The sequence below is a fragment of the Heterocephalus glaber genome, unplaced genomic scaffold (assembly GCF_053883595.1).
Source record: "Heterocephalus glaber isolate CG9 unplaced genomic scaffold, H.glaber_assembly_v1.0 deba00001429, whole genome shotgun sequence".
Lineage (NCBI taxonomy): Eukaryota > Metazoa > Chordata > Mammalia > Rodentia > Bathyergidae > Heterocephalus > Heterocephalus glaber.
In genome coordinates this window covers 10,224,245-10,249,307 of record NW_028258294.1, presented here as the reverse complement: position 1 = coordinate 10,249,307, position 25,063 = coordinate 10,224,245, and the positions used below count along the sequence as shown (strand labels likewise).

The following is a 25,063-nucleotide window of genomic DNA, read 5'->3' as shown; positions in this document are numbered from 1 at the left end:
CGGGGAGCGTTTCCGGTGGGTCCCACGCAGGTAGGGAGAGGTTCCGGGCTTGTGGGGAGGCTCTTGGATTGTGTCTGTCTGTGTCTTAAGTGTTATTGGTTTGCACATGATGGAGAAAAGAAGGCTTAGGAAGGTCGAAGAAATGTTAACATTCATTTAGGTCTTTATTTGGTATTGAACACAGTCCAATTTTATTTTTCCATATAAATAGTTGTGTCAGCACTATTTGGGTACTGAACATTTTCATTTCCTCATCGATCTGCAGTGACTCTTCCGTGAAAAAAAAGCGAAGTCTGGCTATACAAGGATCTTTTCTGGCCTTGGTTTTCTGTTCTTTGACTTCGTTCTCCATAATGATAAAACCCACAGGGCCCGGGGATTTAGCTCAGTGGTTTCGCCGCCGCTTCGCAGGCTCAAGGACCCGAGTTCGGTCCCTGGTACCACAAAAAAACCCACACCATCTTGTAAGTTTTGTTATGTATATACTAAATCCCCCTGACCTTGACTTCAAAATTATTTTTGTCTTTGCCCTTTGTTAGCTTATATATTCTGGGAATATCTGGTAAGGTCCTATAAGAAGACCTACTGGGATTAGACTGACATTGAATTAAATTTATAGACTTGAAAAAGGTTGATACTCTTTTTTTGGTGCCGGGGATCGAACTTGGGACCTTGGGCTTGCGAGGCAGTGACAGCATTGAGCTAAATCCCCAGCCCAAAGGTTGATACTTCTATGAGAGTACTGTCATGAATATAATTACAGTATTTAGGATCCCCCTGGCCCCCATGGAGGATCGAACTCAGGACCTTGTGCTTGCCAGGCAAATGCGGCACCACTGAGCCCCCGGCCCAGCATTCCTTTAAATTTTAAAGTTTTAGTCTTTTTCCAGAAAGGTTATATATAAGTATATAGACAGCCTTTGTTGTTGTTGTTGCATGTACTGGAATGTTAACTGCATAGTCAGGTGATCCTATTTTGTCTCCTTGCAATTTGTTGAACATACCAAGTCTTCTTTTGCTACTGGGCCGGTGAGTCCGCTAGAAAAAAACGTTTATCAAATAAATTTCATGGTTTTTCTCCCTCATCTCTTTCAGGTCTTTGCTCAAATGTATAATAGAGGTTTTCTCTGATCCCCGTTTGTAAAATGTCTAACTAAAGAGTTATTTCCTTTTTTTGTTGTTGTTTGTTTGCTGACAGTTTTTATACCATAACCCCTCCTTTCCCTTTGGCCCTACATTTTGCCAAGCTAAAATAACCTGGGTGCTCTTGCTTTCTTTGCAGTACTGAGGACTGAACCCAGGGAGCACTTAATTATATTCCCAGCCCTTAGGGCAGTGATGGGAAACCTTTTAGAGCTTTAGTGATAACAGCTGGCTGTGGCATGTGGGCCATAGGTTCGCCAGCATTGCCTTAGGGTCTCACTAAGTTGCCCAGGGTGGCTTCAAATTGTGATCCTGCTGCTTCAGTCTCCCAAGTAGTTAGTATTACAGGAATGTGCCACCATGCTTGGCCTAAGTGCTCTTCACTTATGGGAAATTCAAACCTTATCACCCTGGTCCTACCCCCAATCACCAAAATCCTCAAAACTTATCTCCTTTCCCTGTTCTCTGAAGTCATTTTTGGACTTGCTTAGGAGCTTCCCTGCTCTTCCCCAAAAGGCTTCATTATGAGGAATAAACCCTTTCGGGGATGACTTCATCAGTCTTGATATAGAACTAAATTAATGCAGAGAACCCATCTTGTGTCAGTGGTGTAATGGAGCCTCCTCCTTTACAGTCTGCCCCTTCTTTATTTCTCTACATAGCACTTACTAGACAGGTCCCCAGCATCCAGCGAAGTGTCTGGTGTAAACATCCACCTACTCATTCATTCAAATATTTATTGAGTGCCTACTTTGACTAACACTGTTAAAGGCACTAGTGCTACAGTGATGAACAAACATCTTGTTTTTATGAAGTTTACATTCTAGAGGGTAGGGCAAGTGCTCAATACATACATATTAAAATAATACTAATATTATTATTTGGACATAAAGAGAAACAATAGTGGCCAGGGGTAGCGATGCATGCCTGTAATCCCAGCACTTGGGGGGCTGAGGCAGGAGGATCACCATGAGTTCAAGGCCAGCCTGAACTACACAGTGAGACTCTATCTCAAAAACAACAACAGCTCCCCTGCTGCCATCCCAAGCTCCTAGGGCAGAGAAGCTGAGCTGGTCCCAGCACCTGGAAGGAAGCTCCCCCGCTGCCATCCCAAGCTCCTAGGGCAGAGAAGGTGAGCTGCTTGGGCACCAGAAGCACACCCCCCCCCCCCGCCTGCCCCGCACTGTGGAAATGAGAAGACATGTAAACAAGCCTCAAAAACAGACTTCTGGATCACCTACAGCAACCCCAAAGGGAAACGAGATGGAACAATCTGATACTCAACCGCCTGGACTCTCTGAACTGGCAACAAAAGAGGGAAAAATGAAATCAGAAATAATTACTCAGATAACAGCAAAGATTTTGCTCATGGTGCAAGACATGATTAATAAATCTAGAGAGGACACAGATAAAAAAATAAAGGATCTGAGGAACATGATGGAATCCCAACATAGGAAAAACAACAACAAAAATCTGCTTTAAGAAAAACAGATTTATACTCTAAAAGATAGGGCTTTTTAAAATTTTTCAATTTTGCGGGGGCAATATTGGCACTTTTCATATTTTATTTTGATTAAGTTGCCCAAGCTAACCTCAATCTTGTGATCCTCCTGCCTATCTCCTGGTGTGTATCACTGTACCCAGTTTTCACAAGACATGTTATAGCTAACATCTATGGTAAATAATAAAAAAATTATTTGGTTAGGCATGATGGCTCATGCCTGTAATTGTAGCTGCTCAGAAGGCGGAGGTAGAAGGATAGCAAGTTTGAGGCCAACTTGGACAATTTAGTGAAACCCTGTCTCAAAAAAAAAAAATTATGGGGAGTCTTGGGGTGTAGCTAAGTAGCAAAACACTTGGCTAGTATGTGTGAGGCCCTGGGTTCAATTCTCAGTATTAAAAAAACCATAAAATTATTTGAAGATTATATGTTCAGTAAAAGAAATCCTAAATTTGTACCTTATTGGCATTAGCTACATTAGAGAGTTGGTTTTCAGCTAATGCTTATTGTAGAACATCAAGAAAACTCTTAACCATTATAATCATATCATAGTATAATTTTATATTTCATGAAGCACAGTGGTCATGTTCAGTAATAGCCTCACATCAGTTTTTGTTTCAATTTTTTTTTACAATACTGGAGATTGAACCTAGGGACTTTGTACTGAGCTATATCAGTCTTACTTCAGACTCCAAGAGTGCTGGATGCGAACCACCATGCCTGGCCTTTTTTTTTCTTGACATACTCGGGATTGAACTCTATCACTGAGCCGCATCCTCAGCTCTTGTTTTTTATTTTGAGCTAGGGTCTCACCATGTTTCCCAGACTGGTTTCAAATTCCTGGGCTCAAGTGATCTGCCTGCCTCAGCCTTTCAAGTAGCTAAAAATATAGGGGTACATCACCAATGCAACTCATTAATTTGATGCTGTTTCTTTTTTCTTCTATTCTTGCAAATAACCAACAAGGTACAAACTGCTTCCAAATGGCAGTCAAAACAAGGGAAGACTCATGGCTAACCAACTTGTTGCTAATGTTTGTGAAAGGCAAACTGCAAACTGTGAAAAATGATTTACCCCACCAAAGGGTTGATGGGCTTGCCTATATTGTTTTGTAAAAAAAGTATACAGTTTTCTAGAATGAATTTTAAAAAATCAGTATAAAGATCCAGCAACTAGCAGCATTTAACACTGATTTTTCTTTATCTTTTTCTTTTTTACTTCATTTGAGACGTCTCACTGTGTTACCTAGGCTGGTCTTAAACTCCTAGATTCAAAAGAACCTACCATCTGTAGGGAAACATGAATGTGAAAGATGGCAGTACTTTGATTCAGGCTGTGAAGAGAGGGGAATCTGAGAGACAGTGGGTCAGTGGTTCCAGCGCAGGCATGTCTCCTCATACCCTGATGTAAATAACTTCTGTAACTAAAGTCAGTGCTGGCTGGTGTAAATAATTCACATAACCAAGGTTGTTACTGGGCATGGTCACCTTTGTGTATTTTGGAATATATGTAGACTAAGCAGCTGAGGACTGCTGTGAGAGAGGGTTCCAAGCGGCCAAGGACTGCTGTTGAGAATGGGCTGGCTAGAGGACTGAGGACTGCTGTGAATGTACAGTAGCTGGGGGCCAATAGAGCAGCTCAACAGAGGGACTATGGCTAAGCAGTTAAATAAAAGATGTTTAACCAGCCCACAGCTCTGCATCTCTTCTTCAGGCTGTTCAAATATCAAGTGAACCTCCCCAGACTTAACTGCTGACAAGACACCACCTCAGACTCTGAAGTGCTGGGACCACACTCATGCCACTGTGCCTGACTTTAAACACTGATTTTTTTCATATGCCAGAAATAATTCACTTAGCAGTTGTGAGGCTAACTTGAAAATTTTAATATATTATTATACAAATGTAAATTGTTATTACCAGGTAGTAGAAATAATTTGGTGATTCTTGATCATGTTAATATTTGAGGTAAAAACACAATAGATTTGCTGCTACTATAGAATTTTTTGAAAATGAAGTTGGTTCAATAAGGGTATGTAAAAAAAAGGACAATGAACATATCAGTTATTTATTTGTGTTCCCAGTAATCTCTTTCAGAAAGATCTGTCAAATATATTTGAAAGCCAAAAAGAAAAATTTAAGTTGTAATTTTTGTTAGATTTTTTTTGATTCGTTTGAGACAGGGTCTTACTTATGTAGCCCAGGCTGGCCTCAAACTCACAGTGATCTTCCTGCCTCAGCCCCTTAGTGCTGAGATTACAGGTGTGTACCACCACACCCAGTTTAGATTTTATATTAGTATCAATTAATGAGTTATAGTTATTTAACCTTAATTATTTCTTTTTCTAAACAAGCATCAACTGATTTAATCTCTCCCAAAGCCATGGGTCTCTTTTGGTTGATCAATGCGATAGAGAAACTCTGCAGGTGAAAAGTATCCGAGATACTCCACTGTATCTGGAGTAGTGTCATAATGGTAGTGTCCACCTTCTCCATGATGACTAAAAAAGTGAGTGTGTTCCAGTCGTAAATCAAACCCCTAGGACAACAGACAAGTAGTATTGGTATGTACTGAAATTATTTTGATTAGTTTTTGTTTAAAGGATAAGGAGGAATTAGTTACAAAAATTTTATTTTTTAAACAGACAACAAATTGACATGATTCTAAAAATCCAAGTGTATAAAAGGATATATTCAGTAAAAAGTATCTTCTCACTTGCCTTCACCACTCATTTCCTTTCCCTGTTACAGACAACATATGTAAGCAGTTTCTTATATATCTTTCCAGAAATATTTACTTTTACTTTTTTTTATTCAAATTGTAGCACTCTGCACCCGGTTCTATAGTTTTTTTTTTTAAGCTTAAACCTTTGACATCTTTGTTTATCAGATCATAAAAGAGCTTCTGCATTCTTTTATACCTACATGGTATCCCATTGTATGTATGTAATTTCTTAACGAACATTTATATTATTTCCATTTCTGCTGTTACAGTGTTGTCATTCATAATCTTTTAACTTTTTCTTTTTACAAGATTATGCATTTTTTTTTGGTACTGGGGACCTTATGCTTGTGAGGCAGGCGGTGGAACCACTAAGCTAAATCCCTGGCCCCAGTTATGCATATATTTAAAGATAAAATCCTAGATATGTGATCACTGGATCAAAATACACAACTAGTCCATGTTGGGGTGGATATTTGCTTTGAATTTATCTATATTAATTTTTTTCCTGTGTACAGTACTAGAATATGATGAACACCAAATAAAATGATAGGAGATCTGAATCCTAGGTGTGATTCTCCTTTTTTTTTCCTTGGTACCAGGGATTGAACTCAGGTCCTTGTGCTTGCAGGGAAGGAAGCGGAACCACTGAGCTAAATTCCCCGGCCCTGATTCTACCTTAATAGTGTGCCTTTGAGTGTTACTGAAAATGCTTGTGCCTTCATATACTAAAAGGTAAAATCTGCTCTGCCTCGCTCATAGGGTATAAGTCACCTACTTCCTTATCTTTCAAGATAATTCTATAGACTATCCTAGTTCTTAAATGAGACCACTACAAAAAGTACCTAGTTCTAACAATATCCTAAAAATCAAGCTTTATCATTGTAGTATACAATAATATAAATGAATAAGACTTACTGGGTCTCTGGAAACAAAAACTGGTAGACAAACCAGAGGTGCCTTCATCTCATAAAAATGCAACCATTTATTTACCTCTTCATCAGAGTTCAGTGGACAAGAGGAAAATTCTGTGGGCTATAATGAAAGATGGTTAAACAAGCATACTGAATATTATTGAGAACTTAAAAATTTAAAAATATTTTCATTAAGTTTAAAATTTGAAATTTTCTTAAACATTCTATTATTTTTGGCATAAGTTAAATAATATAACCTAGTTTTCAAAAAGCCAATCACTGTGTATAAATTAAAGCTTAGGAATGAATAAATGAATTACTATGTTTTTCTTTATTCTTTTTTTGTTTTGCCTTTTTTGCTGTGTTGGGGCATTACACCTAAGGCCTTGCATGTGGAAGGCAAATGCTCTTCTACTGAAATATAGCCTCAGCCCCCCTCTTATTTTTCATAGATTCTCAATTTTCCTATGTATATTTCCACATTCTAATCTTTAAAAAAAATATTTTTTGCGATGCATCAGATAAAACCCAGGACCTCATGTATACTAGGCAAACAAGCAGTCTACCACTTAAATAAAGCACTATGATTGAATACAAGCTTCAAAAAGAGAACAAAATACTTTGGAATTAATCCTAACCAGGCAAGTAAAAGACATACACTGAAAACTACAAAACATCGCTGAAAGAAAAAGACTCCAGTAAGTGGAAAGACATCTTACCTCATCTTTAGGGATTGGATGACTCAATATTAAAATATCAGTATTACTCAAAGCTATCTAAAGATTCACTGTGGAGCTGAGGGTGCAGCTCGGTAGTATAGCACCTGCCAATTGCCTATAATATGCAGGGCCCTTGTTTCAGTCCCAAGCACTAGGGAAAGAAAAGGTTCAGTTTAAGCCCTACTAAAATCTTAATGACTTTCACAGAAAACTCCATCCTAAAATTTATATAGAATATATGGACACTGAAATTTTCAAAATAAACTTGAAAAAGTCAGAGATCTCATACTTCTTAACTTTGAAACTTCCTACAAAGCTACAGTAATAAAATAGTACCACTCATTACTCGTGTAATGACAGACATCCAGACCAATGGAATAGAATATAGAAGCCAGATAAAAGCCCTTGCCTATAGGATGAAATTATTTTCAGAGTGTCGACACCATTCAGCAAGTAAAAGGGACAACTTTTAATGGTGCTAGGAGTCAGGTGTAGTGATGCACGTCTGTAATCCTAGAACTTAGGAAGCTGAGGCATGAAGATCACTGCGATTTCAAGGCCAGCCTGAACTACATATCAAGACCCTGTCTCCAAAAAAAAAGGGAAAAAAAGAAAATTGTTGTAGTTATTTTTACACTTCATTTATTCAGCTACTAAAAATTGTGAAACAAAAAGGTCTTGAATGCCTAAACCTGGCTTCATATGGTATTCCATACTTGTAACACATTTTTTTTTTTTTTGAGACATGTTGCTCAGGTTGATGTCAAAGTCCTGGGCGTAAGTGATCCTCCTGCCTCACCCGTTGGGACTACAGGTGCTTGGCACCGTACACAGAACCATAAGATTATAATTTTCATAATGCAATTTCTTTTCCCTATATCACAACCATCTTAGTTGCAAAGTCTGTTATGTATTGAGTTTGGGATTCTGGTAATGAAAATAATAAACAGTTTTTAAGGCTTATACTTGAATTAATCTTGGTCTTAAAATAAGTACATTGAAGGGCTGGGGATTTAGCTCAGTGGTTCCACTGCCTGCCTTGCAAGTGCAAAAATGTCAGTTCAATTCCTGGTACCAAAAAAAAAATAAGTACATTGAAAAGAAAGTTCCCTGAGCTACACAATGAGGTCCATGTTAGCTTGGATTACATAATGAGATCCTGTCTCAAAAAAAGGAAACTCAAGCAAACAAAAGAGAACTCTCCATGACATCTCACATTATGATTTACATTATAGTTTGCCATTTAAAATTTAATACACTCCTAGCAAAAGATTTATTCAGGGTTTCTTTAAAGGTAGAATTCTCAACATACTTAAAATCCTAAGAATGTAACCATATGCACAACAACACTGACACATGCAAGAACTTACCATGATGTGAGCCTTTACTTTTCCCTTCTGAACTATGAAAGTACCTCCCATCCCTACAGGCTTATTTCCATAATGAGTTCCCAGAGCCTGTCTCATACAAGTCACAAAGTTAAGTTGTCCAGTTCTTCTTTTGGCTTTTACCTCAATGACCTATAGAGAACATAAATATGCATACCATTTAGTAAGCTGTAAAATTTTATGTAAACACTGCCGAAATGTAACAATTCCATGAATATTCTCGTTTACTTAGCATACCCAGATCTGAATTGATGTATCTGTATACAAAAATATATCAATTATGTATACCTTTAATAATAAATCTTATTTATGCTTTCCTGAACTGAGTCTTACACTGAACTCTAGAGACTCTTAAGTATATATGTCAAAGTAGAAAAGGCTGAGAATTCCCTGGCTAAAAAGAATTAACCTCTGCTAAATGGAGATGAGGAGAAATGATTCTATTTTCTCACTTCCTGTAAAACTAAGTTTTCTCTCTTAGGTATTTAGTAGTACTTTTCTACTTCATTTCTCAATTAGCTGAAGTGGCTATTTCTACTTAGAAAATCTGGGAATCCTCACAAATGCTAACACTAAAATCTTTTTGTGTCCTAAAAAGAAAAAATATGAAGATATTAATTTTCTGTATATTTTGCTTGGTATAAGTTTTTGCTATCACCATTTCTATCCAGCACAATGTGTGATTGGTCAGAAATGAGCAAATTACTTAAGTACTACCTATAGGTGGCATTTACTGTAGCCTCATAGTTCTTTTAACACCAAATTAATATTGTTACTTTTTTCTTTTCTTTTTTTTTGCTTTTTTGAAACAAGGTCTCTCTTTGTAGGTCAGGCTGGCCCTGAACTTACTATGTAGCCCAGGCTGGCCTCGAACTTGTAGTGATCCTCCTGCCTCAGCCTCCCAAGTGCTGGGATTACAGGCATGCACCACCACGCCCAGCTCTATTACTTTTCATTTACTCAGAAAAACATTACTTACTAAGTATTATTCTTCAGTTTTAAATAAGACTTTCATGTTGCCTATATTATCCTGATTCTTGTGTAACTGTGTTATATAAAGAGCTATGATTTTGGTAGCTCTAATTTTCTTAGGAAGACCCCATTTAGCATAAAAAATTCAAATTTTTAGCTATCTGGGAACATTTAAAGAACATTATGTTTTTATGGACAAATTACCTTCCCAGGTTGGCCCTCACTGGCAAAAAGATTAGCCAGTAGTGCACATCCAAAATCATGATGTTTCTCACTATATTTCTGTAGTAGGCACCCTCCGTCTGCAGGGTTAATATAGGCAAAGTAACTGCTGTTCACAGGAGGACTGTATTCACTTTCTGTTTGAATAACTGGCATAAACTGAAAACAAGAGAAGGTAATTAATCTTAATATCTCTATGAAGACACCATTTTGAATAATATAACAAAATTTTATCTCAGTTTAAAACATTTTAAGTATTTCATATAAGTATGTATTCATATATAGTAATATTACTATTACTAATACAATATTGAGTATCATGAAATGTATATATTTTCATATATGTTAATACTAATATGCTACTATTTAGTATATATCACATGTGCTACAGCATGTGTATGAAATATACTGATAATAGGTATTAACTGCTATAAATAACCATCATATTACTACGATAGTTTCCTACTATTTGGCTTGCATTCTAGATTGGATCATTACTCCATTCATCTTCTAATTCAAGCTTCTTTCATACCAAAAGCAAAGATTTACAGAGAAGTGAGGAAGGTATGATATATAAGAATAAAACTCCTTTTACACTCCAAGACCTTCAGCAGAATATCCAAGGCTCTCAATCCAACCAAGGCTGAACGTAATCCCCTGAGAAAATCTGAAATTAAACATTAGTGCTCCATTGGAGTTGGACCAACTGGAGCATGTACTACAGTCCAGATATGTGTCAAATGTGTAGGGAGATATGACATCATCAAGCATTTATAGTTCACTCAGAAAGTATGCTTTCTGAAATAGTAAAAGGAAAAAGGAAAAGCAAATGACAAATCAATAAAATGGATAATTATGTATATATACTAGACCTCAGAATTGAACCCAAGAGTCTGAAATGGGCCTGCCCCTGCTCCAAGAATAAAAGCTCCAGGCAGCTTGATTTCTTTTGCAATCTTATTCAGATCATAAACCTATAAAGGGAAAAAAATATTTAAATCACAGCTTACACAAATTTTCTGGTTTACTTTTCATTGCTGAGTCCATTAGCACCCTCCTGCCTGGCACATTGACTAATGAATCTTCTAACAATAAAGAGGAACAATCTTCATGTGAATGTGAAGAATAAAAATATACTTACTTTTTTATTGTTTACAAGAGGCATTAAGTAAGGCACACCTCCTACTTCTGCAATTCTAGTTTTCCCACAGATGCCTAAAAAAACACAAGCCATCTTAAAAATAAGCAAACATAAAATAAATATAAAATACCAGAAGACACTAATTTAAGAGTATATAACCTCCATCCTCAAAATGTTTAAACAGCAAGAGCTGGAAGATATAAGTAGCTAGTACTTCTGTCCTCTTTTAACTACCTATCTGTGTCTCCAATGTCATCATAACCTAGCATGGCTTGATATAGTTGGTAGCAAGAAACACAACTGGATTTTGCAAATAGAGCACAAGCTAGAATTGGCACCAAATACTCGACTGGATAAGATATGTGGAATTAGTTGCAATATTTTAATTCTTTAAAATCTATTTTTTTGGGAGGAGTGCTGGCCTTTTTCTTCTAAAATTGTTTCATAATTTAAAATATTTTGCTCTGGTAGAATATATGTTCTTTAGATCCATACTGGGAAATCTTGGAAGCTGCTTATTTCCAAGAGCATTTATATAAATGACATGTAATTAGAGATAACCTTAGATTAGAGATAACCCTAGATGCTACTTTCTACTTCTGGGGGACAGGTACTGAGGCTTGAACCTGGGGTGTTGAGCCTACTAAGAATATTCTCTATCACCGAACTATACCTCAGGTCTTCTACTTACCTAATTATCTTGGTATAACAAGATGTAGTTTGGGAAAAGGCACTTCTTTTAAAATGAAGAGCAGTCATTTTCTTTTATTTGAGAAAAAGTAGTCTTAGGGCTGGGGATATAGCTCAGTGGTAAAGCAATAAATACATGAGGCCCAGGTTCAATCTCCAGTAACACACACACACACACACACACACACACACACACACACACGTAAAAGTCTTATAAGTTTCATGCTAACTTATTATAAAGTAAAGCAGATATAATTGCTGTACTCAAGCTAAGAAGAGTATCAATGTACAAAATTCTGATAAGACCATTTTTTATCTGGGAATTTAGGAAGTGTTTTCCATAGAACTAGCAGAAATTACTCATAGATAAGATTCTTTCTCATAAGTGATAGTGATGTTGAAGTCTAGAGAAATCATTAGGGGACTTTTATAAAAGACTATGGAAAAATAAATAATAGTTTATAATGGTGAGTGTAGAGGTGGAGAAGAGGAAATTCACAAAAGAACAAAGAAAGAATAGTTAACTATAGTGAAGTAATGAGTGAAATTTTAGACATATGGACTTCAAATTGTCTTTAGCATATATAGGTGGAGATGTCCAACAGGCAGCTGAAAATACAGATATATATAGCTAAGAAAAAGAGAACTAGGTGAGACAAACATTTCAAAGCTGTTGTATCCAGGTAGTAATTAAATCTCAAAAGTACCTGAAAAAAACCCAGAAGGATTATACAAAATAAGAATAGACTTCAAAAAAATTCTGGATTTTCAATATTTAAGAGACTGCCAGAAAGAGAAAGCAGCCAGGAAAAATGACAAAGGTGGTAGGAACCAAGCAAGAAGCAGCAAAAAAATCCAAAGGTGAAGGCCAAAGAACCAAAAGAAGAATGTTAGGCAACAATGGCCAAATAGTATGAAATATATAGACCAATAAAACAACACTAAATAACATACAAAGGTCACTAGTGACCTTAGCAAGATCAGTTCATGTAGTAATTGCCTTTGCTTATGAAAGCTCATACATACACATATACATATATATCTGACTTCCAGTACTGCAATTTCAAGTCATACAAATTAGTGACCAGAAGACTTTTTCAGTGTAACCTTTTGGATAACAGAATTAAGATTTCTTCTTAGTACTATATTTCCTGATTTTTAGTTTATTTTAATTAGCAAGTAGAATATATTACTTATATTCAGAGGAACCATGGCTATAAAAATGTATTATTTTAAATGATCTCACGATGCTAACAGAAATTGCCACCCATACACAAACCTTCTATAAAAGTAAGTACACTTATAACCAAAGACTGTTTAAGCCAGAAAGACCCCCAAAGAACATTCAGTGAAATCTCCCTATTTTAATGTGTCTGAGGCTGAGATACATTGAGTGGTTTACTCAGGATAATGCAAAGTTTATGTCAGAAACAGAAATCAGAGATCAGGAATTCTTCCATGGCAAACTACTTTTTAACAAAGATGTCAATTACATAATAAAAGAATGATATGTCTATCTAATTCCTCACAACAGTAGGGTATTAAAGGGAAAGACTTCTAGACCAGATAGCCCTGTTTTTTAATCTGATTATGATTCACACCGAGTTTACTTAGCTTCTCTCAGCTTCAGTTTTCTCATCTGTAGTTTGGAGCTAGTATTCACCCTGCAGTGGTATTGTAAAAATTAAGACATCAAATATAGATATCCATTACACTGACAAATTATCTGACTCAACCAATATTAATTTCTTTCCTTTCTCACATGAAACAGAGAATGATCACTCTGTAGATTTGTTGAAGGGTTATAAATATTTAATAGATGAGTCAAATACAGCCTTTTCTTGTTTTGTTTTTTTGAGACAGGGTCTTACTATGTAGTGTTCAGGCTGGCCTTGAACTCACTGTGTAATGCAGGCTGGCCTCACAGCAATCCTCCTGCCTCATTCTCTGGAGTGCTGGGAAATACAAAGCTTTTAAGATACTTTCTGATCTTGAATAAATGAAGTTCTCATGTCTCATCTCTTCAGCAATTAAAAACAAAACTCATAAAAACTCATGTGATATCAAAATTCTAGTGCACTGAATATTATATAAGCAGTGATGTTTACAAACGTAAATAAAACACAGTCTTTTACCACAAAGGTATAAAATGAAATGTGACCAACATCAGAAAACAATGAGCATGAGCATGGAAATTAAGCAAAATTTGGCTGAAAAGTTGTGATAATATTTATTTGTAGATAAAAATATTTCTGCCTTCAGAAAAAGATTATGACTGAAAACCAAAAGGATATTTTTAAAATACGACTTACCTTTTACAGGAAAGGTAAATGGTTCCTTAGTCAAATCAGGACAGTCAACTACAGAGACTTGGACTTCAGCAAAGTTATCTTTTAGCCCCTTCTGCATAACTAATAAAGACATGAAAAGGGCTATTAATTTTAGGTAAAAATTGGCCACCACATATCACATCTTCCTTCAAATTTTCTATGTCACACTCTGAACCTAAATTTATATATTAAAAAAAATGGAGAATGCTGGGTTGTTGCTTATTTATTTATTTTGGAAGCAAAACATTTATTAATACATTTAAGATATACATAATGATAATATTCATCATAGCGAATTTGTACCTGTAGGTAATATATCTTGCTTCTTTTTTTCCCCATTCCCCTCCTCTCTCTCCCACCCCACTTCAGAAGCCTTGTTTCCATTTTTTCCTATTCTTTTTTTCCCCTTTCTTCCTTTCCCCCTGCTCCCTTCCTTGTTCTCCTTCTCATTTGAACATTTATTTATAAGAAAAAAGTTCTTATAAGAGTTTTGATAGTAGTGTCACCTTTTAGTTTAGTCTTTTATAATGAGACTCTGAAAATATGAAGTTATCAGATAGTCCATACCAGATCTTTTATTTACTAAGAACAAAAACTAAATTGAATGGGAAATTTCCCATCTTGAATGAGTTATGAATATATATATAATTAAGATTCAGTATGTGAAAATATAGCAAAACCTACTTTTCACCAATTACAAAGGGACCAAATTCTTGAAAAGATTTTCTGGATTTTAAGCCAAGAAGGTACATATATATTTTAGAATCTTAATTTTTTCTTCAGAATAGTTCTTAAAAATCCAAAGTTAATATTGTTTTTACCTTCAGCAAGCTCCTGTAGACTTGGCACATGAAAAGAAAACTCAGCACAAGCCATCATTGTCTTCTTTAGGTGGGAGGTTACACAAGTAAAACTATTCTTGGTTAATTATCACAAGAGTTCAAAGTACATCAGGCATGAACAGCTGCTGTTCTGGAAGTGAGCATTAAGAGTTCAGTTGTATAAAGAGAGCAAAGGGCAATTAGATTTTTTTATCCTCACAGAAAAGCAACCCCAGCTTTAGCATTTAGTATTCCAAGTATGCAACTGGCAAAAGACCTCTTTTAATACTGTTCTTTTCTTCTTTTCATGGTGCTAGGGATCCAATCCAGGGTCTCATGTATGCTTGGCAAACACTCTATCCCTAAGCTATACTTCCAGTCCAATACTGTTAAATGGTTGACATTTAAAATAGACTGAGGGTCAGGGATTTAGCTTAGTGTCACCGCGCCTGCCTTGCAAGGGCACGGTCCTGAGTTTGATCCCTGGAACTGGGAAAAAAAATAAATAAATAAGTTAAAAAAATAAAATAAAATAGACTGAAACGAGGAGACACCAAGCCAAGAGGGCACCTATCTAGATTGAAACTGTAATTTTCTAATGGTTGGTCCTGAAATAAAAGGGACTTACTGAAGGGAAAAGAAAAAATACGAGAAAAGTAAAAAAATGGAAACAAAGTCTTTGTAAATAGGGAAGGGTGGAGGGGGTGAAGGGAGGGCAGGGGAATGGGGAAAAAATAAGAACCAAGAGAGATTATATAAAGGTGCAAATTTCCAATGATGAATGTAATTATATTGTATACCTAAAATGTACCAATAAAATTAAAGAAAAAAAAACCAAAAACCAAGATACATCATGTAAAGGTACAAGATCTCAAAGATGAATGTACTGTACTGTATACCTAAAATGTACCAATAAAGTTAATGGAAAAAAAAAGGCATTTACTAAGGATTATGAGTAAGCATCAAAATGGTTGCAGAAAACAGTATGGGATTCTATAGTGTTTTATATATACATATATATGCATGCATATATAACAACACATATACAGAAATCTCTGGAATAGATAACCTATGTTCCCTTCTCTATATTTGACATATAAGCTGAAAAATTAAGCTTCTTAAACTTTTACAGAAAGAAACTTAAATAACTAATGGAAATGGAAACCTATGGAAATGATTATCTTCTGGAATTCAAAGGTATACTTCCACTTACAAATAAACATTCTTTCTTGGTATGCAGTTTTAAAGTGAAAATTATTCTGATAACTGAACCAATTATAACTTGATATATAATCTGGAATTTTAAAAATATGTGCTAAGTGTAATTCATGGTAAACATACACAGAAAGTAGTGTCTTACCTCAGGTGTTCAAGGGATGAGGTGTGCAAGTTGAATGAGATAAAATAAAATGAAGGCAGATGTAAAAAGAAAAAAGAAGTGGGCAGGGAAGCCCACTCCAGGCCAATCACAACAAGGAATACAGATGAAACTCAAGGCCATTTCTGTTTTTAGGAGCGTTGCCAGAGTTGTCATCACAATTGCTAATAGAACACTTTATTAATCTGAAGAGTCTCTGGTTTGAACATGCTTGCCTAGCAAGTGAAAGGTGGTCCCTCAGAGTCACTTAAAATAGTTTTGTTTTTTTTGTTTATTTTGTTTTGTTTTGAGATAGGGTCTCACTTTATAGGTATGCAGCCTATGGGGCAGACTGGCCTTGAACTTGCAAGGATCCTTCTGCCTCAGCCTCCAGAGGGCTGGGATTACAGTTTTGCACCACCATGCCTGGCTGAAATAGTTCCGAAAACTGTTTAAAACAAATTTTTCAGCTTTGTAGTTTGTTTTGTTGTCATTTTGGGGGGGTTTCTTTTGTTGTTTTTCTGAGATAGGATCTCACTATGTAGTTCAGGCGGGCCTCAAACTCACAGTGATCCTCCTGCCTCAGCCTCCCAAGTGCTGGGCTAAAAGGTGTTTACCACCACACCTGGCTTGTAGCTTTCTTAGAAATTGAATTTCTTTTCTTTTTTGGGTGGAGGATGACTGAGCTACATCTCCTGCTGTTTTAATTTTTTTTTTTTTTTAATTTTGAGGCAGTCTTATTAGATTGCTAAGTAGTATGTGCTGGGCTAGAACTTGTGTACCTCCTTCCCCAGTCAGCCACCCACATGCTGGGATTACAAACCTGTACCATCACACTGGGCTTTATTTTTATTTAGTGTCTTGCTAAATTGCCCAAGCTGGGCCGGAAATTGCAATCTTTCTGCTTCAGCTTCCCGGAGTCCTGGGATTACAGGCATGTGCCACCATGTTTAGCTATATTTCTAGTTTTTATACTTCCAAACAACATATCCTCCATAAACATGCTATTGCGTACACTTTGGACTTAACATTTATATATTTTTTCTTAAGAGATGGAACCTCCCTCTGTTGCCTAGGCTGGACTGGAACTCCTAGGCTAAAGCAGTCTTCCTGCTTCAGTCTAGAGTAGTGGGGACAGGCCACATTAAATACTAGTGTTCATTGTCCTTTAGTTATTTAATATACATAATCTGGTCTCCTAAATTAAATATAAATAACTAGATAATGGGTTCCAAATAATATATTAATTATACTTCAATTATCTTAAACACATTTTTGTTTTTGTTTTTTGCGGTACCAAGGATTGAACTCAGGACCTTGCTCTTGCAAGGCAGGCACGGTGCCCCTGAGCTAAATCTCCAGCATCTTAAACACATTTTTGAGTTGTGTAATCTGTAATTGCTGAGGACAAAGACATTTTAACTTTTTCTTTTACAATAATTTCAAATTGACAAATATTATATACAAAAAATTACTGTATATGCTTCACCCAGATTTCCCAAATGTTAACATTTTATTACATTCTTTATCAGACAAACAGGCACTTATATATTTATGAACATGTCAAAATCTGCACAATGAATAGTATATTTATGAGGATATAATAAAAGCACTTTAGATATTTCTGCTTACAATAGGAGTAAGGACTCAAGTTAAATTCAAATCTAATCCTAATTTTATATACTGTACTCTCTCTAAACAAAGTTCAGTTTATTTCCCTACCAAAAAACAAAAGTCCAATGCAAGAGGTCCTGAGTTTGGTCCCAGTACCCACCCTCCCCCACGGAAAGGAAATCCAACCTAGGAGGCTGCAGCCTGAATAACTGGTTTAGAAATGCAGAGCTTCTGAAAGGCCAACAGCACAGAAAGCAGTGCAGCAGTAGTATGTTTAAATGTCTGGGATGTGTGGAGTTCAAGTAATAGGAGAAAGATTTTCATATAAAGTCAGAGTGGCTTCAGGAGGTCAGCCTTGAGCCAGAGGGAGGCAAACAGTATTTACAGGGCTGGTTTCATAGGTGGCAGCTAGTGCAGTCAGTCGCACAAGGCCACCATATTCACATGAATTTTTTTTCTAGTGCTGGGATTGAACCCAGGGTCTCATTCTAACGCCAACCCCAAGAACTTTATGACTGAACTTGTATTTTAAGTGAACTACTATGGGACAATGAAGCATGAACAGGAGAGAGGTGCAGTACGTGTGTCCTCCACCATGCTTTGTCACCCCATTCACATCAAGTGTTTGTAAAGCCCTGTTAGTCTCGAATTCTGGTGGACACACCATGTATGGGAGTCCACCAAGACTCAAAATTGCTGGATTCTACAGAATGTTGGTAGAATGTTCATATACCAAGAAGTAAAATAAAAACAGGCTAGTTAACTTTGTACAGTATTTCTAATAAGCATTTTAACAAAAACAAAGTACATATACTTATATGAACTATAAAATAACAATTGTGAAATTTCAGTGATTCTGCATTCAAGTTAAATGTTCACGTTTGTATTTAAAACTAGCATTGCACAATGTAAAGAAAAATGGTAACATTTACACTAATAGTTTTAATTTTTCTGTACTTAGAATGATACTGCTAATGTAACAGTATCAGGACAGAGCCCAGAGTGGTGGCACATGCCTGTAATCCCATCACTCGGGAAGCTGGAGGAGGAGGATTGCAAATTTGAGGCCAGCCTGGGCTACACAGTGAGACCCTGTGTCACAAAAAAGAAAAAAAATATCTGGACAAGAGCAGTACCACAAAAGAAAGAGCTTACATTTTAGTACCTTTAATGGTACTTTTCCCTCTTTTTTTTGAACAAAGAGCCCTGCATTTCCATTTTGCCCCAAGCCTTACAAATTACATAATGGGGCCTGTTCCCAATGAGGCAGGGAATGAGACACACACAGATACCTTTCCTGGAGCTTATAGTAGTTGCATAGACTGTGGATGGAAAGCAGTGGACATTGCCTACAGGATCAGATTTTTTTTTTTTTGGTACTGGGGATTGAACTCGGGACCTTGTGCTTGTGAGGCAGGCAGCGGAACCACTGAGCTAAATCCCTGAGCCCTAGGATGAGATTTTTTATAGCTGGAATTGTTCACTATTTGGAGTGAAGAGACCATACATACTACTTTGAAGGTCTATCCAATCCTAAAAATGACATTAACTAGGAATAGCCGGCTTTACTGGTGTATCATATGATACAAGAGTTCTGAAAATGGAAAAAAATCAAACCAGTTTATTCTTTTTTATTTTTTAACTCCTCCTAGGGGAAAAGCCAATCAAATTAAACTAGATTAAGCTGTTTCCTCCTTAACTCGGTAACTGCAGGGAGAATTTAGGAAGAGAGGAAACTAGGGAGTTAAAAATCCCGTGCTGGTATCTTCGGTGACAGGTTAACCAACTCCTGGGAGGCAGACCCTTAACTAAGAGCATAAAACTGAGCTATCAGACTGAGCAGGGGAGGGGATATGAGTGTGCAATTTGAGGCAGAAGACTGGGAGACCGATTTCAGGCTCACAACAGACAGGATGTCTTCTGGCTCTCAGAGGCCAGCAGGGCATCACCTTGCTTTCACCACATTCCCTCAAAATCCTCTCCTTATCACAGTTTCTTGACCTCTGACAGGGGCCCCAGGAGCACCCACTCTAATAGCTTTAGAGTAACCCAAAGGTCATTATATCATTAGCACAGCGGTTTTGACTTCCAGAGGGCTCAAAAATCTCCCCCTCCCCACGTGAGGGTGGAGACTTAATTAATTGGACGGAGTCCAATGAGTTACCACCCCCATCCCTGCCCAAATGCTAGAAAAACAAAATGGAACCAAAGGTAGAACTCGCTGCAGTTCTTCAGGGTGTACTTTCTAGTGCTACCTCTGAACTCTACTCGAAACTCTTCCAAGTGTACTTTAACCTCAAACCTCCAACGGATGGGGCTGCTCTGAGTCAAACTCGCTCTTGAGCTCTCTCACTGGCTCGCTCCCGGTGTATAAAATACACTTTCCTTTAATAAATCTTGGCCTCTGTTACTGCTTCTGTGTGTTCTGCTCAATTCTTTGGGATACAAGGAACCTGGCTATCCAGTGAGACAGACACATACGGTGACAGTTCTGGGCTCCAGTACCTAGGTTATATACTTTTGAAATCATGATCATGTTCGAGCCTTTCCCAGTATTTTAACACAGACGACATGTATGACGGCAAAGACAGACACGGCAGGACCACACCTCAGTTTAGCAAAACGCGAAACCCGTAGAAAAAAAAATCATCTGTTCTCATTAACTCCGTTCACTTGACCCCACTTTTTTCTTTCTTTTTAGCGATACTGGGGACTGAACCCAAGCCCTTCCCAAGGAGCTTAAGACAGGGAGGGTCTAAGTTGCTCAGGCTGGGCTCAAATTTGCGATCACCCTACCTCAGCCTCCAGAGTGCTGAGATTATATAGACGTGCGCTACCACACCTGGCCCAACATTTATTTTTATTTGCCGAAATGTTCTTGACTGTTACACTTACCAGACCAGTAAGTGAAGCGCTCAGGCCGCAATCCTAAACAGCCCTGAGTCAACTTCTCGGCCTCCAGTAGAGCAGTTTAGGCCCCGCCCACCGCCTCGCCCCTCCCCCCGCGGTGATCTAAAGGCGCTAGCGCCTCGCGTCTCCTCCCCTTGCCCGTTTTCTCTCCGGGGCGAAGTTGTCTCGCGAGATTCCTGTCCCACTATTAGCGGGGTCGCGAGGCTGGCGCGTTCTTTTCTGCGGTGCTGTTGGGAGAGGTAGGTGGTGGTGTTGGGGCTGTTGTGGACTGGAGTGGGACGGGTAGTGGGACGAAGGGGGCAGATCTCTGGGCTTCGGCAGGAAGTCAGTGGCAGGCAGAGGCCATGGTCATGCGGGCCTGTGTGCCTGGCTCGAGTGCGCCGAAGGCAGCCCCGACTGTGGGCTGCTCTGGCCCTGCTCGAGGGTCAGGCGATTGAAGTGCAGAGCGGCCGGTGCTGTCAGCGATGTGGGTGATAAAACGTAAGTCTGGACGAGTGACTTGTGATGGTGTAATGCGGCCCATGTGTGAGGGGTCCGGTGTTGGCGTCATATTCTCACTTGAGGAACCTCCGCTTCCGGCAGATCAAAGTGGTCTGCGTTAGCTCGAGACAGGCCATGTCCGCTTTAAATCTCAGAATCCCAGGATGGGAAGCGACGACCAAGTCGGAGGGCTTCTAAACACGTTCTGAGTTTGTTTGTTCGTTTTTATTGTGAAGAGTCTCGTCATGTAGTCCAGGCCGGCCTCGAACTCCTGAATGCTGGGACTACAGGCGTGCGCCACCGGGCTGGCATCGAAAGAGGGATTTTTGAGCCACATGTATTTTGGTCATTTTAAAAATTTACGCGTGTACTATTGTGTTTTTTGGATATCAGTTTTGTTTGCGCCGCACTGGGGATCAGCTCAGGCCTTGCCCATGTTAGGCAAGTGTTGTACCACTGAGCTACATCCCCATTTACTTATTTATTTTTTGTAGTACTGGGTATGGAATCCAAGGCCTTTGCACTGAGCTACCTCTCCAGCCATTTTAAATTTTGAAACAGTCTCAGTCGCCCAAAGAGGGCTCAAAGTTAATCTTACTGCCTCAGCGTCCCAGGGTGCCGGGATTACAGGCATGCACCATCATGTCCTGTCCCTTCAAGAGATCTAGCTGACTTGCCCAAGGTGTGGATTTCACTTTAGACCAGTTTATATGTAATGACACTTAGGGCTTTACACTTAAGAGAGCAAAACACTATGAAGTTAACATTTAACAAATCTGAGATTTTAGTGAGCTTTACATATTCCTGTATTTGAAGTATTTTGTAAGTTTGTCATTCTAGGGTTTGTAATGACTTGTTTTCAGGTACACTTAAGGAATAGAAACATCATGAGAGTTGAAATAATGAAAGTAATTTTTATTTTTTAAATTTTGGAGTAGTGGGGATTGAACCCAGGGCTTTTACACTGAGTTGTTTCCAGCCCTTATTAAAAATTTTGAGAGAGTCTGGCTAAGTCACTAATTTACCCTGGCTGGGCTAGAACTTTTTTTTGATCCTTTTGCCTCAGACTCCCAGAATGCTGGGATAACAGATGTCACCACTGGACCTGGCTAATAGTCACCTTTAACCTAAAATTTTTGTTGTCTTCTTGCCTGCTGTATACTCTACCAAGAAGATGGAGACAAAAGTAGTGTCAGTATGCATGCCAAAATTCTGAACTACTAAGTTTCCACCAATAATGACAGGTAATATGACAAAGAGATGCAGTTACATGAAACCCCGGAAGGAACACTGAAGGAGGCAGTAAGTCTTAAGTTCAGACCAAGAATTGGATGGAGATGCAGTCTGAAAGATTATTTTTCTGACAGGCAGTTTGCCTTCTGGTTTTCTTGGCACAAGTTTTTCCTATGAGTCCCTCTTTGATTTTGGGAAATGCCTGTTTTGGCTAGTAATAGTGGCCAATAAACTATTTTGTACTCAAACTTTTATTGTTGAAATTAAGTACTTTTCAAGGATCTTGCTACATTGGGTAGGTTTTGAGAGCCAAAATTAGAAATGTGTGAATGCAAATTCTAGAGGTTTAAAGAAATTTTGATTTGATTTTTAAGATCCCTAGATCTTAAAAGCCTAGTAAATGATTTTGCCGTGGCATGGTCCAAGAACTTTTTAGTAGATACTGGCTGTATATGTATGTTTGCATTTGTTCATGGAAGCTATATTACCTATACTGAGTTTTGTAATTTCAGAAACTTAAGTGATGGATAAATCAGGCATGGATGCTGTTAATTATACAACATCTGATACAGCTGTGGAAATTGAAAACCAAAGGTAAATGGACTTACAGGAAACTGGATTTAGTAAAAATAGTTACTGTGTGTTAAGAGTTGGAAATTATAAATCACGTAATTGGTATTAAAGATAATTATTAGATTGGGGAAAGAAACTGGCTGACACCTTCCAAGCTTATCCAGTTACATATTTATTGAATTATTGAAAGTACATTCTTCACAATCTGAATATATTATACAGGAACATAGCTTAGGGAAACTACACTTTCCTGGTATTATACTGACAAATGTCTTTTTTTTTTTAATAGGCTGTTTAGATAGAGGAAGTTGTAAAAGTGAGCCAGACAACTTTTGGGCAGTTTAAATCTCTTGGGAAATGAAATTTCATTTTTTGACAAATGTGACCATTTTAGATACCATGGTCAGGATTCAATGGCTGTCTGGTACTGAGCCCATTCTAATAATTTTTTATTCTGAGCATGTTCTCCTCAGTTGGTCTTAAATATGCAGTTGGGGTTGCACATTACTACTAAGCACTTAGTAATATGATAAAATTTTATTTTCTAGTGATAGCTCTTCATCTGGTAGCAGCTTATTTAAAACACAGTGTGTACCTTCCTTACCTAAACGGACTCAAAGAAACCCCAGTAGGAAATTTGTTCATATACCTGAAAGTGTGCAAACAGATTCATCAAGTGACTCATCTATAGAGCCAAGACCATTGACTTTAAAAGCTATTTTTGAAAGATTCAAGAAAAAGAAGAAACGTAAAAAGAGAAAATACAAGCCAAAATTAACACCAAGGGGAAGACCAAAAGGAAGGAGAAACACTAGAAGGTCACAAATAGATAAAAAACAAATTAAAGACAAAGGACCTACATTTCCATTTTTACATTCTGAAGATGGAAGGAAACCATTACCTTGGAGGAAAATTTTAAGTTTTGAGGTGAGTCAGTGGTTTATATATACAGATACACATAGCTAAAATGTCTGAATTGTTTTGGCTCATTTTGAATTGTCTTAAGACAAAAGAAACAGTGCAGTTTTGATATTCTGTACTTAAAAGTTGACTCCATTCTTCCTCTTGGACTTCATTTGGGTTTCTGGGTGAATTCTTCACTGGCAAGTGAATATATGAAAGCATTGTTCAAGTCTACCTCTGTGTATTCCTTGATCTCAACCCTAAAACATGACTTCCACTTACTTTGCTGTAAGCCATATTAAACTCATGTCTTTGCTGTTCGGTCAACATTCCTGAAGCCTAGCTGTTATTTTCTGATATTTAATGCTAACAGATTTTTGGAATATTTGAGAATTGGATGTTGAATGTACAGTTAACATGTGGTACTTTGCAGGCATAATTTTGAGAGTACTTGTTAAAGTGTAAAGTGATAATCATTGATTTGTTTGGTCCAGAAATGCAGAGGAGTTTATTTTGAAAGGCCAAGACAAAATGTTGGTTTTTTTTTAACATAACAGCAAGCTGTTGCAAGAGGGTTTTTTAACTACATTGAAAAACTGAAGTATGAACACCACCTTAAGGAATCATTGAAACAAATGAATGTTGGTGAAGATTTAGAAAAAGAAGGTCTTGATAGTCGGAGATACAAATACTTGGATGATGATGGCTCCATTTCTCCTATTGAAGAGTCAGAGTAAGTTGAACCTTTTAAAATAGTTTTGGGCACATAGACTTTATTTAAACTTTTAGTCTTATTTTGTCATCAGTTTTTTTTTTCTTTTGGTTTTTTGAGACGGTCTTGCTACTAGGTAGTCCAGACTGGCCTCGAACTTGTAGCAATTCTGCCTCAGCCTCCCAAGTGGTGTATGCCACTATGCTTGACTCCAGTTTTTTTTGTTTTTTTTTTTTTTTTAAATATTAATACACAGTACACACAATAAATGGGCCAGTTAGATTTACTACATTTGAGCTGATTGGTCAAACCAAGATATCCCCTTTCAATGTTAAGTAGGATATACTGTTTTTACCTTGGCTAAAATGCTCTTTCAGGCATGTAGAGCAGTGTCTTACTGTGTCAAAACATTCTGTAATTTATGACACATTTTAATGTTACAGAGCAGAAGATGAGACACATCTTGAACGTGGTGAATGTGATATCAAATTGGTAGTAAGTGACTTAATTTTATCCTATCATTTGAGGAAAGCAGGCATTGGTAGAATTGTATCTGGTAGTTTTTTGTCTAACCTTCTTGTAGCCCAGGCTAGCCTAAAACCTGATTCTCTTGCCTCAGAATACACCATCACACCAGGCTTTCCATTTAAAATTTGAAAAACTGAATTAAAAAGTCTCGCCTTTTAAGACAGGAAATGAATAGAAATACTAAGTTTTGG

At 37.5% G+C, this 25,063-nt stretch overlaps 2 protein-coding genes across 20 annotated transcripts in view; one reads left to right on the top strand and one right to left on the bottom strand.

Moving 5' to 3' along the window:
• The first annotated feature begins 1 nt into the window (after position 1).
• Taf1d (TATA-box binding protein associated factor, RNA polymerase I subunit D) overlaps positions 2-25,063 on the top strand; it is a 29,929-nt gene continuing 4,867 nt past the window's right edge. For 4 of the 14 annotated variants that reach the window (XR_002392370.2, XR_015451614.1, XR_002392364.2 and 1 more), the window contains exons 1-4: positions 22,508-22,750; positions 23,278-23,656; positions 24,190-24,365; positions 24,788-24,839. Coding sequence is in view for 1 of the 14 variants with exons in the window: in XM_087212284.1 (XP_087068410.1) it covers positions 22,680-22,750; positions 23,278-23,656; positions 24,190-24,365; positions 24,788-24,839 (678 nt within the window). In the remaining 13 variants the exon portion in view is untranslated. Of the gene's footprint in view, positions 31-20,546; positions 20,683-20,856; positions 20,924-22,507; positions 22,751-23,277; positions 23,657-24,189; positions 24,366-24,787; positions 24,840-25,063 lie in introns of those variants that run through there. The other 10 variants (XR_002392367.2, XR_015451613.1, XR_002392358.2 and 7 more) reach the window with 6 other exon arrangements.
• Positions 146-20,536, bottom strand: Bkgd (beta-keto-L-gulonate decarboxylase). 6 transcript variants are annotated; one of them, XM_087212282.1, is made up of 9 exons: positions 20,429-20,473; positions 14,563-14,713; positions 13,724-13,822; positions 10,722-10,795; positions 10,453-10,554; positions 9,563-9,739; positions 8,369-8,518; positions 6,284-6,400; positions 146-1,038 (listed from the first exon to the last, which is right to left on the bottom strand). In XM_087212282.1, the coding sequence occupies exons 2-9, from the start codon at positions 14,618-14,620 to the stop codon at positions 868-870; spliced, it is 948 nt and encodes a 315-aa protein (XP_087068408.1). In that variant the 5' UTR covers positions 14,621-14,713; positions 20,429-20,473; the 3' UTR covers positions 146-867. The 6 variants fall into 6 exon arrangements, with proteins under 6 accessions (XP_087068408.1, XP_021108291.1, XP_004838094.1 ...); XM_021252632.2 differs by lacking the exon at positions 20,429-20,473 and adding an exon at positions 15,923-16,059; XM_004838037.4 differs by lacking the exon at positions 146-1,038 and adding an exon at positions 4,506-5,182 and having other exon boundaries at positions 20,429-20,536.